The sequence below is a fragment of the Corvus kubaryi genome, unplaced genomic scaffold (assembly GCF_017639235.1).
Source record: "Corvus kubaryi isolate FWS band 111438036 unplaced genomic scaffold, C.kubaryi_AGA036_p1.0 37357, whole genome shotgun sequence".
In the NCBI taxonomy this organism is placed as follows: domain Eukaryota; kingdom Metazoa; phylum Chordata; class Aves; order Passeriformes; family Corvidae; genus Corvus; species Corvus kubaryi.
Genome location: NW_024581117.1, coordinates 5,075,598 through 5,090,492, shown reverse-complemented (window position 1 = coordinate 5,090,492; position 14,895 = coordinate 5,075,598). Strand labels below are relative to the sequence as shown.

Here is a 14,895-nt window from a genome sequence, read left to right as displayed (position 1 = left end):
CATTCATATTCTATATTTTAGTTACAATATGAAATACAATTATTGATTATTTTGAAGTTTGTTTAGTTAAAAAATAGGTTGTCCTATACAATCTTTATCAAACAGAGGAGTTCTGTAAAAATATTAAACCTAACCTCTTTCTGAGCTCCAAACACATAAAAAGTCTTCCCTTCAAATTTCAGTTTATAGACATCACACCTAGAAAGAGAAAAAATATTTAAATATAGGAAAAAAAGATAGATCTACAAGTAAGAAAAGTGACTAACATGCAAGTTTCCCTGATTACCAAAGTCAAGCAGGCTATCAAATGACAAAAGGCCTCAACAGGCCTTACAAGTTTTAGGATAAAATCATTTAATAGTCTAAATTTTTTTAGAGTACATAAGCCCAGAGTATTTCTTTTGCATCCTTATCTACCTTCAGAGAATTAACTTTGTCTGCTGGAAAGTGAAGAGGAAATTAAAGGTAGACAGAAGATTATATTTGCACTGTGTTTATGACACAGTTTGTAATTCCTCTTACGTCTTAAAGTCTTACAATGTCTATTGTAATTAAATTGAGGGAAATATAAAGTTGTTTTATCTATATTTATTTATGTGGGGCTTCATATCACACATGTGGGTAACTGACTATTACAGAACACAACAAGAAGAAAAAGAAAATGTTTGACAGCACTTGTTATAGAGGGGCCTTACAAGTTACAAAACCTATATCAAAATTTAGTTTAATCAAAGTTGAGCTCTCAGTCTTCATATGGAATAACAGTGCACCATAAAAAGGCAATGTGATACCTCTGCTTAAATTTTAATGGAATTTTGTCATTACCAGAGTTAAAATGAGACACCACTGTTTTTCATAAACCTCCCTAAGGGTTTTGGATGTCAGAGTTGAAATAGGAATAATCTGGAGGCAAGGACAATGTATACCTGACATTTTATAACAAGTTTTCCTGTTACATGTGAAAAATGAAAATCATTCTGGTTGAGAAAGCTTTTACATTGAAAAGAAAATCTCAAATACAAATTTGGATTTTTATTGTGTAGTGCAAATTTCAGCAAAAATTAGTTACAGCTACTAGCGCTCAATTCTAGGCCTCTGAAACAGAAGAAGCAGTACATACTGTTCAGATAAATCTCACCAGACTGACCTTCCAAGATCTACTGTAACACTGAGACAGTTATTGGATTCTCCTCTATCACTGCTTTTTTTTTAATCTGGTTTACATATTAGTGCACTTAATAAATATGCCTAGATCGCTAGGAGGACACATTATCCTCAAATAACAAGAAAAGCGAAATGTTGTGAGATTAATTTCCCACGGGATGGTGGACATGTGCTTGGCAAGTACAACTCACTCCTCAGTGTGCCATAGACTGACATTAAAGTTGTATTTTCTTTATGCCAAAACCACAAACCACTGAAGTACTGTGACCACAGCTACCTGCAATAAACCCTAGGGAGTGTAAATCCAGGATTGCAAATGGATGGCTTTTGACAGGCATGTCCCCAGAGCTCCATGGGGAACTCAACGGTACGGACAGGACTACACTGACTTTACACTTCCAAGGATTTCAGGTTATTTGACACTCAGGGAAGTTTCTAGAGATATGCAGCAAGCAGCCCAGCTTCACCTTTTTTTCACCTTTTGCCCATCTTGATCCCACAAGACAGGCTGAGAGCTCAGAGATGGAACAGTCACACCTAAGTAACTGATGTTGGCATGCATGTAGCAGCCGGGCTAAAATGAGATTATCAGTGTCTAAGCATAACCGGTCACTCTGCACCACCCTGCTGAGGGTGTGGCCAGCTGCTCTTAACATCATCTGCAGGAGCTCAGTTTTACCTCTTCCTCAAATGTGGCTGACTGAGGCTAACCAGTTAAGTGCAGGAATACAAAGAAAAAGCAAAACCAGGCAAACCAAGGACAATTGCATAAGTGCCCATTTCTTAAAAGTAGACACTAAAAAAGTAAAAATTCAAAGGCATTCTCACGTCCTCCTCTGCTTACCAAATAAGTTCTTTTATAATTTTCAAATTGAGGATAATTAAATGAGGAAATTGCAATAATTCCAAGAGCCAAATAAAGATGAAGGTGGAATTGTAAATTATTCCAGACCTCTCTGCCAATATACCTCACTGGTGATTTACAGCATAGCTGAAAAATCAACTTACTCAGTTTTAGTATTTGTAAGTTATGTTGACTAATGCACCCTGTGGCATAATTTTCATTGGGAGTTGAATGAGACCAAATTTGGTTTTGTCATTGTTGTTATCATTGTAGTTGTAGTTGTTGTTATCTAAAATCATTTAAAACAGAAGCACGATGGGGCAAGAGAAATAATATTCACATGGTTCTCCTTGGAGATAACAAATGCAGGTGAAGATGGTAGGAAGAGAACACAGAGGAGAAGATACGCTTATTTATTAAGATATTCTTACATCATATGCTTACCATTTTAATAAATGAATTCTTTTATTCCCCTGGAAAACTACAAATCCTGCAGCTGTGAATCCTAAAAACGTAGTTGTCCCAAATGAGTCCTTGAAAGACAAAAAGAAACATAACTTTCTCCTCTGCGGTATTTCTTACTGATAGCATAAATTGTTACTCCATTCTAGATTACCCCTATTTTGTTTTCTGTTTCAAAACAAGTTTTGCCTTCAAATTTTACACTTCTAAAGAAAAGGACTGCTCTTGGCAATACAGGCCTCATTTATTTCTAGACATCTAAGTGTGTAACAGCATCTTATGCTTTGTTTCCAACTACCTGTAGCTGATGACAACAGGGACTCCTTAGGTAGACTTACCAAATTTATTGCAAACATATTTGTGTGTATGTCCCATTCTTATCAGGAGGACTAACTACAAACCAGGGATTCATATCTGCTTCAACACTGATATTTTTTAATGTTTCACAATATATTGTTCCTCTGCAAGCTGTGTTGGAAATACTGCTGACGTCAGACAGCATTTACTACTATAAGCTTCTGTTTTGTACTCAAGTACTCTTCAGTACAAACTAGAAGATATAGTGGTACTTGCCTTGCAAATAGAAAAGACAATTTTTAAAATTCAACTCCACGATAAAAGTTCTGGCTTATCATTTTTGATTAATGATTGAGATTAATTTTATATTAACTGGATTTTGTGTCCATCCCAAGTTCTATACCTTCAACTTGCTAAAGGTAGTCAACTTTATTATGCTTTATGGTTCACCAAAAAAGTAAAGGGGAACAAAAACAAGGATGGTTCTGGAGTGGCAGCCACAGCACCGGAAGGAACATGTTAAAAGGGGCCAGCAAAGAACCTTGCTTTGCAATCACTGCCAGAAGATGGACAAATTTTCCTTAAGCATGGGTGATGAACCTGTGCTTATCACCTACACTACAAGCCCTGCCACACAGGTAAAGAGAAAATTCTGAGCCAGTTATGCCTCTAAGTGCCAACCTAAGTCTCTGGGATGCCTTTTTAAAATCTGCAGTATAGTTTCAAATAAAGTTTACTACATCACTGACTTCACTGAGCTCTGAACCAGACCCTGTCTTTCACACAGGAGCACCATTCTTGACAAAGTATATACAAAATCTTACGCAGTTTTACATTATAGCTGACTGCTTAAGGGTGCTCACCACCAGAACAGCTAACTGAACTGTAACATCTGTCCCAGCAGATGAGATAATACCCTAGCTACAGCAAAAGCAGCAGTTCAAACACAAAGCAAGTCACACTAAAGATAAACACTGCAGATTATGCAGATACAACCAAGTATTTAAAAATGCAGACATGCGGGATTATCAGAACTGGTAATTAAGATCACCTTCTTATAGAGGACCATAAAACAACAAAGTGGAAAGTGGGAATGGGAAGTGGGTTCTCTTTGTACATTTGGCTTGCTGTTCTTCCTAAGATTTACATATTTTGATGGTGTTTGAAAAACTGATCTGCCATGGATTATCAATTTGTTGCATCTTCTTGTCAAAATAATGCTGAATACTGAAAACCTTGGCAAAAAAAAAAAAAAAATCAGTCCTGGAATTTTGCTTTAAATGCAAAGAAATTATGGACTGTAATCAGAGCTTATGTCATGACAGTCTACTAGATTCTCCTGTGATGTTCTTCTGTTGTTTCCCCTGGAGAGACCTTTCTTTTGACTGATGCAGAAATGTTAAGCATAATATGTATTTCCAAGGCTTAAGCATAATATGTATTTCCAGGGCAGGTTTTTTACAAATTACTCTCTATTTGTGCCTGGATAAAAACCAGAGCTAAATCAATTCCATTACTGTTAGTAAAAAGAACATTTTATTAAAGGTTAATAAAAAGAACTGTTACCTTGCAAGGATGAGGATCAACACCGTAAGTTTCCAAAGAATTTGCTTTAAGAAGCAGGTTAAATTCAGCAACAGCTGGGCTCTGACCTCTGAAATTACAAAAGAAAAAGGAGTTTTACATAAAAAGAAAAGTGGAAAAGACTTTTTGACTGGAGAGTTTAAATGCCTAAGGACAGAGGAAAGGAAAGTTTTTAGTGACATTCAAACTATTTCAACCATGTACTGTTTGTAATAAAAAGACAGAAAACTTTTCACATGTTCTCTTCTGCTGAATCGTACAGTGCTTTTTCAGGTAAATTCTGATGTTTTTATAAATCCTGAGATAACAACAACTAACCAGAATTATCTAATATCCTGCAAGTATTTCTTGTCTTTTGATATACCCTCATGTCAGCCGGAGTATGAAATGAACCTCAGCATCTTTTTTCCACAAACTCTTGCTCCCTATCGCATTCAAAGGGATTGTGCAGATTAACAAGCATTCCTTCCAGTGCAGGGTATAAACACAGCAATCATATTACACTGCCTACTCAGATGTATGCCTAATTATAGCAGTGCCTGCTACCAACATGATAGCTCAGAATCTGTCAGCATTTCCATTTATACACCCCTACTTTTAGGGGGTTTATAATCAACAGCAAATATACACTAAAGCCCAAAATGTGGCATGAAGACTTGAGATCTAGAGTAATCTTTACCTGATTTTTGGTAACTCCTGCCACTACAATAAGCTCTAACACAGATTTACAATGCCTATTTGAAAGTGAACTGTTTCAAGTATTATTTCATTTATGTACCTGTTTGACTAGAGTACATGATTCTGACAGATAATATGGTTTTATGATAATGAACAGTGCCTAGGACCTTTAGAAAGCCAGGCCTCATGAACACTTCTCATGCAAATGACAAAAAAAAAAAATTTAGAAAAGAGCCATAAACAAATTTTCAAGGAACATAGAAATAGTCATACTTTATTCTACCCCAAAATTTTTTTGTGAATCCAGCCTCACACTGTGACCAATTGTACATGGAAATCAACACTTAAAACTTCACACTTAAACACTTAAACAACACTTAAAACCGTGGATTGGTGTAGCCAATTTCCCAATAATTTCCCTCTAAGCCTGTTATTCCCCATCAGGTAGAAACCAACAAGTATTGACATATGATATCCAGTATCTGGCCTAAAATTCAGTTCAACAATTAAAACAACATCTAGCATGCTTCTGGATATCAAATCCTATTTTGAACATAACAGGATGATGACCTGTGGCAATGTAAGTATCAATAACCTTTTCTGTTACACAGTTTTAAAATTGCTCATTTTTACTTCACTGTTCATCCTCTCCTAGTCAACCCCATGATATTTCTTGGGCTTCTTCAGTATCAGCTGTGGACCTCTTTTGACACTACACAGCCTTCACTTTATTTCAGACCACATTTTTGTGGATGTTCTGCTTCTAAATTAAAAAAAAAAAAATTAGAGAAGAAGTGGACTTCTTTCTCTTTCCTACTTTGGTCTCTTTCTCACCATTTCCACCAAAAATTACAGATGTCTATTTATATAGCTAATAATTAAGCAGAAAGCAGCAAGAAAGCAGCAAACAAAACAAAAATGCTTATTTTTCCAGTCAATTTTTTGGTAGGTCTACTAAGTTTTTTCTCCATTTTAAATACTAGTAAATCACAACTTTATGTGTCATCACAACTGTAAGACCATAAATGACCCCTAAAAGAGCAACAAGTTCATTGCATGTACCAGTCGACTGCACTTGACAGAAGTAATTAACTAGTTTGACCTAAATTACTTAGAATAGTTATGTTGCATAGTAAAAAGCCAAACAGTTTGAGTGTTTATTGGGTATTAGGCCTTACAAAAATAAAGGATCATAAAATGCATTTTTTTTATCCACCTCTGTTTGCTGGTACAAGGGATAGTCAATCTTCTGGATTCAATGGACCAAAAAGTGACAAGTAATTTGTAACATTATTGTCTGGGGAGTTGGCATATTCAAATGGGGAAAAACATCTTAACTTGCTATTACTGTTAAAGAGCCATTTAAAAAAAATGTTATCAGGCTCCCCTATAGCCTCTGAAACTATGCTAATTTTGTGCGCATTAAGTGAAACAAGCTGCGGTACTTGGGGAAAAAAAAAGCAGAAGACATTGACAAATTTGATCTTATCCAATTACAGGCTAATCAGATGGCTACAGTGCAAAGCCTTAAAAAAACATCACAAAGCACAAGAGTCAAGGACAATATCAAATGAAAAAATCCTCATTCATCTCTTATCAAAGGATTAATATTTAAGCCTTGATAATACGCTTTTTGTGTGTAACTTAGTAATGAAATTTTTCTTACTAAATAAAAATATAACTGCAGCAAATCCTACCAGCAAAGTCAAAATTTTTTTTACCAATCACTGATCTAACATTAGATATGCCTTTGATTTTCTTTGTTAAAAAGCCCTTAAGCTTTCTATGTCCAATAAACAGCCCTACATAAGAATTTATAGTGTACTCACTTATTGAAGTATTTCAACTATTGCCTCTTACAGTGGAAAAAAAGGGAATATTTAGGCAACACATCTTTGCTTTTTTGGAACCCAGTACTCTTTGGAAATTCATGTCTCTCAGTGCATTTACTGCTCTTGACCTTATTTTTCAGTATATATTCAGCATTAAGGGAAATATATATTCCCTTTCTATCTGTTCCAGGCACTACAGCACCCATCTGCAGCATACAAAGGTATTGAAGAGGACCAGCAAAAGAAACCACTACTCAGAAAAGTTTCTGCATACCATAAAAATGATAAAAAGTGGATTACTTGTGAAATTAGAGCTCCACAGCCATTAGCTACAAATTAATGATTCAACCCAGGATTCTATCAATCCAAAAGTTCCTAATAAAATTTTAATGAAACAAATATTTCAACAGAACACTGAGAAGTATGCAACACACTCTGTTTTTAACTTGAGGCTCATGAGAAGTATGCACTAGAGGATGCAAAAGCTCTTTTTGTTCTCCACAGGGTCCCTAACTCTGAAGCACTTCAAAGGCAAGGAAGCTCAACAGGGAATAACTTCCAGGGTGTGTCACAGTGAAGGTCTTCTTGCTTCACTCACTGCCAATACCAATTCGCTCCAGAATTTTCTCCCCTTCATACCTTTCCTTTGAAATACGTATCTGTTACATACCAAAGTCATAAATCTCAGTAAAAGTTAAGGATGAAATAGCACAGGATTGAGCATTAATGCCTTTTAACAAAGACCATAGAGTAATAACAACAAAGAAAAAATATTTTCAATGTTATTCTCACCTTCTTGGTTCCTCAAGGACATTAATGAGGTCACTTGATTTGTATTCCCTGATCCTCTTACTGACTTATGAAGTGATGTGAGATCCTACTATTAACAGACAAGTAATAACAATTACAGCCCACCCTTTTGCGTCATCTCTATGTCAAGCAAAGGTACTTGCTGCAAAATACAATAGCAATACTTTACTAGAGTATGTCCTATCTATGTTTAATTTCTGGACATTCATGGTTTGTAAGATGTATTAATGTCTTTCAATAAAATAATAAATAAATATGTACATAATGATCTGGTCTCTAGCAACATCATGTATTACCCTCCATGCAAACCAGGGAAACCAGCTATAATGCTTTAAACAACACAGGCTCACTCTTTGCCCTGCCCTGCAACCATGGTCGTATTTCATCATGGTCTCAGGAGAGACAACAGTAACAACCTCAAGAAGAATGTCCTCCTATTAAATATTCTTGCTGTTATATCCCAGAGCTTGTAGAGGACATCCTTCAGCAGAACAGGGTTACCTGGGTTTCCTTTTAACATAAAGTAAATTTAGAACTCTGCATAAAGAATCAGTGCATTTAGGTACACTGTACACTGAACACACAACTGCTTACCACATGAATAAGGTTTTGCTGCTGTGTCTTTAAAACATTTTGCATGTAGCTGAGACTCCAATTTGATAAAATTATAGTGCTAATGGTCTTGATCAGCTTTTACTTTAATCTCAGAAGATTTTAGCACATAGTAGAGATGTTTTTAAACTAAGTCTGTTTGCTACTGGTTTTAGTCACAATAATGGTGCTATGTGGTATTGAAGTAAACCTGCTATGATTGCTAATGTTTCAGTTGCAGTGGAAAAATAGAACACCACTGGTGATAATTTCAAAGAAAAGCACTAAATGAAGATTCTGGTAAATGAAATTGCATTGTAGGCTGTGGTTCAGTTTATCAGAATAGTAAGGCCAGCCTCAGCACATTGCCCAAGCAGCAGTGCAGCTCCCCAGGAACTGCCCAGCCTGGCACTGAAGGCAGAGGAAAGCCTTTAAATGGGTCTGTATACAGAAAGAGACATTATCATCTAGGAAGTAAATGAATTGCTGAAAACTGCTGAAACATACTGAACTTAGAAAGCTGCAGAACAGTTAAATAACAATTTTAACTTTTACTGCAAAATTCTTTTTTCTCTCAGACAGATAGAATCTCAGTAAAACCCAAATAATCACTTTAAAACAATAATCAAACTCTTTTACTGAGTCTATTAAAGGCTTATGGGTTTAATTTTACAGCATGCATGCTGTGGTGATACGCGCCACTTACACAATTCCTTCTCCCAGAACATTTCTAATTATTTGTATGACTTCAGAGATCAGACTGAGATGGTGTCTCGGAAGTCTGTGTTCAGACATTTGTGTTTCATCTTTATTTCATAAAGTGATGCAGTGACACAGACAGCTTTAAGTGTGTTCAAAGACAGAATACACTTACAGAAGAGATGCAGTTTTAATTTACCTATTATTAATTTAAAATGTATTCCCATGATACAGAGAAATCTACTAAGCTTTCTGGTTTCATTATCACAGTAGATTAATATTTCTGGTTCAGACACACCTATTCCATAAAGCCTTCTCCAAATAGAGAAGAGGTGAGGAGGGAGGAGGGGGGCAGAGGAAATAGCTCCTTCCAGCTGATGAAGAAATCCATATATTGGAGAATTTCACACAGATATCTGAATATAACAGTGTGTTAAGTATGCAGAACCTGAATCCAAACCTCACCATGAGACAGTCAACAACTAGCATGATAGAAACAACGACATTTTTAGATCATGATTATGACCACTCTTCCAGGGAATAAAAAGGTAAAAAAATTCAGTGCATGCACAAGTACACGCACACAAATCTCTCCTAAAGCTAAAAAGTTTTCAATGTTGCCATAAATTTTACGACCTTTTCAACTCAGATTATCCTTTCTACTGACTACTTCTTGGAATTATATAAAAAGAAAAATCCCATGTATTGATATATCTTTTCAGTGTTTCAAAAGAGAATGGCAAAGTCAGTTCTTTTGTCTGTGAAGTTCCTTTCTCTAGATTACTGCTTCACCTGCCTCTTCCATTAGATTCTTGCTCACATAAAGCTGTGCCTCACCGTAAATCTTCTGGAAGTATTCTCTGTGCCATGCAAACACTAATCAAACAGAAGAATATCTCACTACTTTCTAGTTAGTCAATCCAGAATTACAAGAACAGTTCCTTGATTTGAATTGGTTTTAAGCACACTTCTGTTGGAAAAGTATGGTTCAGAAGAAAAAAGCTTTGAGGAAATTAGCACACACAGAATCCTTCAGGGAAAGGACTGGGTGACTACATTCCAACCATCTCTCTAATTCATGCAGATTACAACTGATATGAATTCTGGAGTGAAAACACTAGGAAAATGTAGCAGAATAGAATCAAATTATTCACCTATTGCATCACACACAATGGTGTTTTAATACTTAGAGAATTAGTTATTTTTGAAGTAGCAGTGACAGATGCCAATGTATTGTCTGATACACAGCTCTAAACGCCTACATTGGGAAACTCTAAGGAAGGCAGTATGGGATAACAAAGCTGAAATGAAGAGGACATTGGACTCGGCCCTCCAAAGTCCTCGGTATATTTTTTAGAACTAGGAATTAAAAAGACTTTGGCCCCTGAGGCCTGGAAGGCACTTATCCCTGCAGTAGCCCAAGCTCTGCTCTTTTCCAGACATCCTCCTCAGCTCCACTTAAACCTCAACAAATCCTCGGTCCCCAGAAAAGTGGGGTCTGTCTCCTGTAATGTCACTTGCAAGTTTTGGAGCATACTGCCTGTTCTTTCAGTTGAATTCCCTTCGTGTGTACGAGGCTGTTAGATACCAATGTGATTAGCGTAGTACCAGAAGCTAAATATAAAGTGTAGATGAGTCTGCCACCAGCATTACACATAAAACCATATAATATGTTCTTTTAATTACAAGAAGCACTTAAATGAAATAAAACCACCTGATTCTGGATTTGCTACATGGTAACTTAGTTTTAGTGCTTTTTGAGGTATTCAATGTATGCTGAATTTCAATGTACTCAGCATGAAAGAAGTTGCTTTAATCTAGAATGAAATTATAACAACACCCACAAAGAAAAGCATTTTCTAGCAACCGTTGCCAAGCCTTCTAGGACAGCCTCCCAGATTGTACTCAGATAGTAACATTTGTAGTTATGTTTGCCAGTGGCTCCACTGACAGCTGCACAAGAGCTGGAGAGCCGCATCAGTGGGGTATACTGTGCTCCTGCTGGCACCAGGGTAAAAGCCACATGGGAACTGATGGTATGGATAAGGGATCGCAGTAAGAGTCAAAGCAGCACAGGAAATTGAAAAATGCTTAAATCCTCACTGTGTAATTACAATGTAGATGATGCAGCAAAGGATAAAAATGTTATATGCCTTTCAAAACAAATTTAAGCAACACTTTTCATTTAGCTTGGATCAAAGACAAGCATTAATTTTCTACTCTGGTTTTCAAGAAAATACTCCCTTTAGCTTAACACTTTAAACGTGTTTTGAGATAGTTACTATCAGAATATGGCAGTGATTTCACATCCTCAGAGGAAGCTTTTCCTTCTCCCAAAAGATAATCTTTCACATATGACTTCTGCAAAGCATTTGGTACACAAAGTGGAGACAACAGCCAATTCAGTAACACTCAAGTATCTTAAGCCTGCATCCACATTGGCTATCCAAGGGAATAATAAATAACTTGTATTTACTTATATGAGGTCAGCATTGAAAACAGGCATTTGAACAGGTCATGTAGCTTTATAAATTTTTTGAAAAAGTAAATATTTGTGTGAGGCTTTCAGATAAATCCAAGACTTCTTACATAACACTTCTATAAATACATGGTGCAATATCTCATATAAGAGCTAAAATGGATTATTAGTTTTCAGATGGGATAAAAAAGTGCTTGATTTTCAACCAGTGAGTTCTTAAAAAAAAAGGAAAAAAAAGAAAAAAAAAACAGAAGGAAAAACCCTACCAAAACATCAGTCCTACAAGAAGAAATTCCCTTGATAGGGACTTATGTCAATCTTTCCCTTACAAATCTCTGTATTTTCAGGTGGCTAGCCTCTGGGAGCTCTGGCTGAAAAGTATCTTTCCAAAACTAGGGAACTTTATCAGAGTAAGAAACTCTGTTGAAGAACATGAGACCTGATATCAAGTTTATTAGAAGGTGTTTTTCTCTTCTGTCTTTTGTATTGTTCTGTACCTCCCCCTTCGTTAATAAGGGAAGAATAATTAATTAAAATTCACAAGATAATCACAACTCAACAAATCTGCTATGAATTTCTGTCTGTTACATTTATATTTTTGCAATTAAGTGCAACAGAAAGTCACATAATGGGTCGTATTTTGTTAAAATCCAGTGAAGTTCTCATAGCCAAAACCAGTAAGAAATAATGACAACATGTCATACATCTGCTTTAAGTAATAAAAAAGGCTTCTAAATAACACCCAATGAGTCACTAGGTCACTGGAAGCTGTCACAGTACCCTATTGCTGCTTCCCAGACACTCCCATCATACCTTCATGTTCCCTTCTAAATCTAAATTCTTCCCTCATTCTGTAGGACAGAAGAAAAGATGGGACCAATGAACAGGCCTTAAGGATGTTGACAAAGGATTCAGTGAAGAACTGGCCTCTTCCAAGCCCGCGGGCTTTGGTTATATGGGAGCCTACTGCTGGAGAGAGATGTCACGATCTTTGTTTGTTTACACATGTGAAGAAAACAAAGAATCAGACACAGAGCTGAAACTGAGAGGTAACAATTTTGAAGGCACATGAATGGCATCTGGATTAAAAAGGCTCTCAGACTCATCTGTTCTCTCATGTTAGATGTCAGCTAACATGTCACTGGACTATCTTGTAAGAAAAGGCCTGACGAAACCTTTGCAGCACTTTTAAAAATATTAGTTGAGCAGCACAATATTAATTTTTATCAGAAAATTCAACTTGCTGAAGGATGCATTGAAGCAGATGTGCTAATCAATGCCATAGAGAAGCCTGTTTTTCCTATCATTTTTTCCAGCTAGATATGTAAATCTGATCATCTAGCACTGGAACCCTCTCTATATAGTTCATGATATGTCGGATATGTTTTATTGATTTGTACTGCTAGAATAGACATACACAGATTAAATATCCAGAAAAAGGTAAAACTTGTGTGTGACTGGTGAATGTCTGATGTAAAAAATGTTAGAGGATGATCAATTTTGGCAAGACAGAGCTACAGTGGGAAATTGCCAGATAGCAGCTACCCAGACAGCTCTGAAACTTTGTTCTCTGAAAACAGACAAATAGGTAAGGCACACCAGATGCTGACTTAAGCAAAGAAAACAGAAAAGAAAGATGGCAGTTCATGAGGGCTGCAAAGAGCTACAAGCCACTGAGCCTGAAATTCGCAGCATACAAACAGGTAAAATATGGAATAGAAAGAGAATTATGGAACATATAAATGGGATATATGAAGAGAATTCTTCTATAAATTGTAGTTATGCCTCAAACACTTCCTGGGGATTTTTATAGGAACCAGCAGATCCACAAGCAAAAAAAATCAGCCTGACACCACCTGATTTCCAAAAGGCAATAATGAGTGGTATGCCTTAACAAGACTACTGAAGAAATTCAGGGATATCCTCGTGTGTTGAGCAACCACTGATGGCAGGAATTCAGGACTTGGAGAATCCCAGAGGGACCTGTGTGAAAGCTTATAATATTTACTGTCACAGGATCAGACAGATTACACCAACAGGAAAGGGGATTTAAAAGATGAACTAAAAAGTGTGTCTGGTTGTTCATAACAGAGGAACTAGATGATTACATTGACAAAGGATGTTCAGAATTACACATAAATGAAAAAGCAAACCAACACAGAAAAATACATCTCTCCCAGTGTTACGAAACATAAAACCCACCAGCACTGGCCTACCAGCCTTCCTTCTCTTCTCCTAAGTTTAAATAAAGCACTAGCCTGTTCTTGAAAGACTGAATTTATCAGACTTTTCAATTGCACCTTGTCTTAACTGATTAATATCTTGGTTTTTAAAGGTTGACTTTATCCTTTGGAAATCTGCAGACACTGCATGGAACAATACCAACAAGAAATTATTCTTCCTATTTTAAAATGCTGTTTCTATGGGTCCGTGTACAGTGCAGGCTGGACTGCTTTAAAAATGTTAGATATATGCCATTTAACACATCATTTCACTGAAAGAAATGCAAAGAAATTTTATAGGTTTCAGGAAGGAAAAAAGAGAAGACACGTTAATACTAGCAATCTTATTGTCATGAATGTTGCACTTTATTTTAAAAACATGTTTTATAGACTTCTGGAAATAAAAAGTGTTTTAAGCTTTAACTCTTCTGAAAAAGAATTTTTCTCCTTTTTTTGCATATATTGAAATACGAAAACAAAACACAGGGTAAGCAAGTGCAAAGAGCCTTGTAATCTTTCAATTAAAACTGTTCTTTTATTTCGTGTAATCATTTGCTTTCATTTGATTTTCTGCATATCCTGTGCCTTTCCCCATGTACCAAGGATTATCCTCAACTAAACAAAATGCTGAGGGCCTCAGGAAAGCTCCCTCTCAACACTCTGCATGTCATTCACTGGCAACCCTGAAGAGGGTACAGTTGCACAGCTCACTGTTACTTGTCTCCTAAAACTCATTTAACTTAAAAACCAGAAGATTGACTAATCTGTTTTCTCCTTTCCTTTTTGTTACAGTATTTAAAAATTTAGAAAAAAGAGCATGCAGAGAGTCCTGGATCTCACCTCCTTTGTCTTCCAAGGAAGTTACTTAAATACATTTCTGTGCAATTCACCACTATATTAACCACCTACAGATAAAACAACCTAATTATAGTTTCAATCAGGTCAATATCTATCAAGAATTTTAGAATTGCTCAACAGACAGAAATTTCTGGGCAAAAAACGTGTGATCCATAAATGAAAGATGTTATTCCACTCATCAACCAGAGCAGCTCTGATCATGAGAGCTGTTCCCACTAACCAGACCTACATTTCAAGCAAATGAAGTTTAAATTACCAGCAGTCATGCAGGAAACAGCTATGATTAATGAAGGTTAACAGGCAGAGAAAACTGCCTAAGCTGAAACCACATTTTCAAACACAGCTTATTAGACAGCATATTGGTAGAGCTTTGAT

General features: G+C 36.3%; 1 protein-coding gene across 3 annotated transcripts in view; it reads right to left on the bottom strand.

Annotated features, from left to right (window-relative positions):
- FRMD3 (FERM domain containing 3) overlaps positions 1-14,895 on the bottom strand; it is a 93,575-nt gene that overhangs the window by 22,824 nt on the left and 55,856 nt on the right. For all 3 annotated transcript variants that reach the window (XM_042033568.1, XM_042033569.1, XM_042033570.1), the window contains 3 exons: positions 4,334-4,421; positions 2,453-2,541; positions 135-198 (listed from right to left, as the gene is read on the bottom strand). In XM_042033568.1, the coding sequence (XP_041889502.1) occupies positions 135-198; positions 2,453-2,541; positions 4,334-4,421 (241 nt within the window). The remainder of the gene's footprint in view (positions 1-134; positions 199-2,452; positions 2,542-4,333; positions 4,422-14,895) is intronic.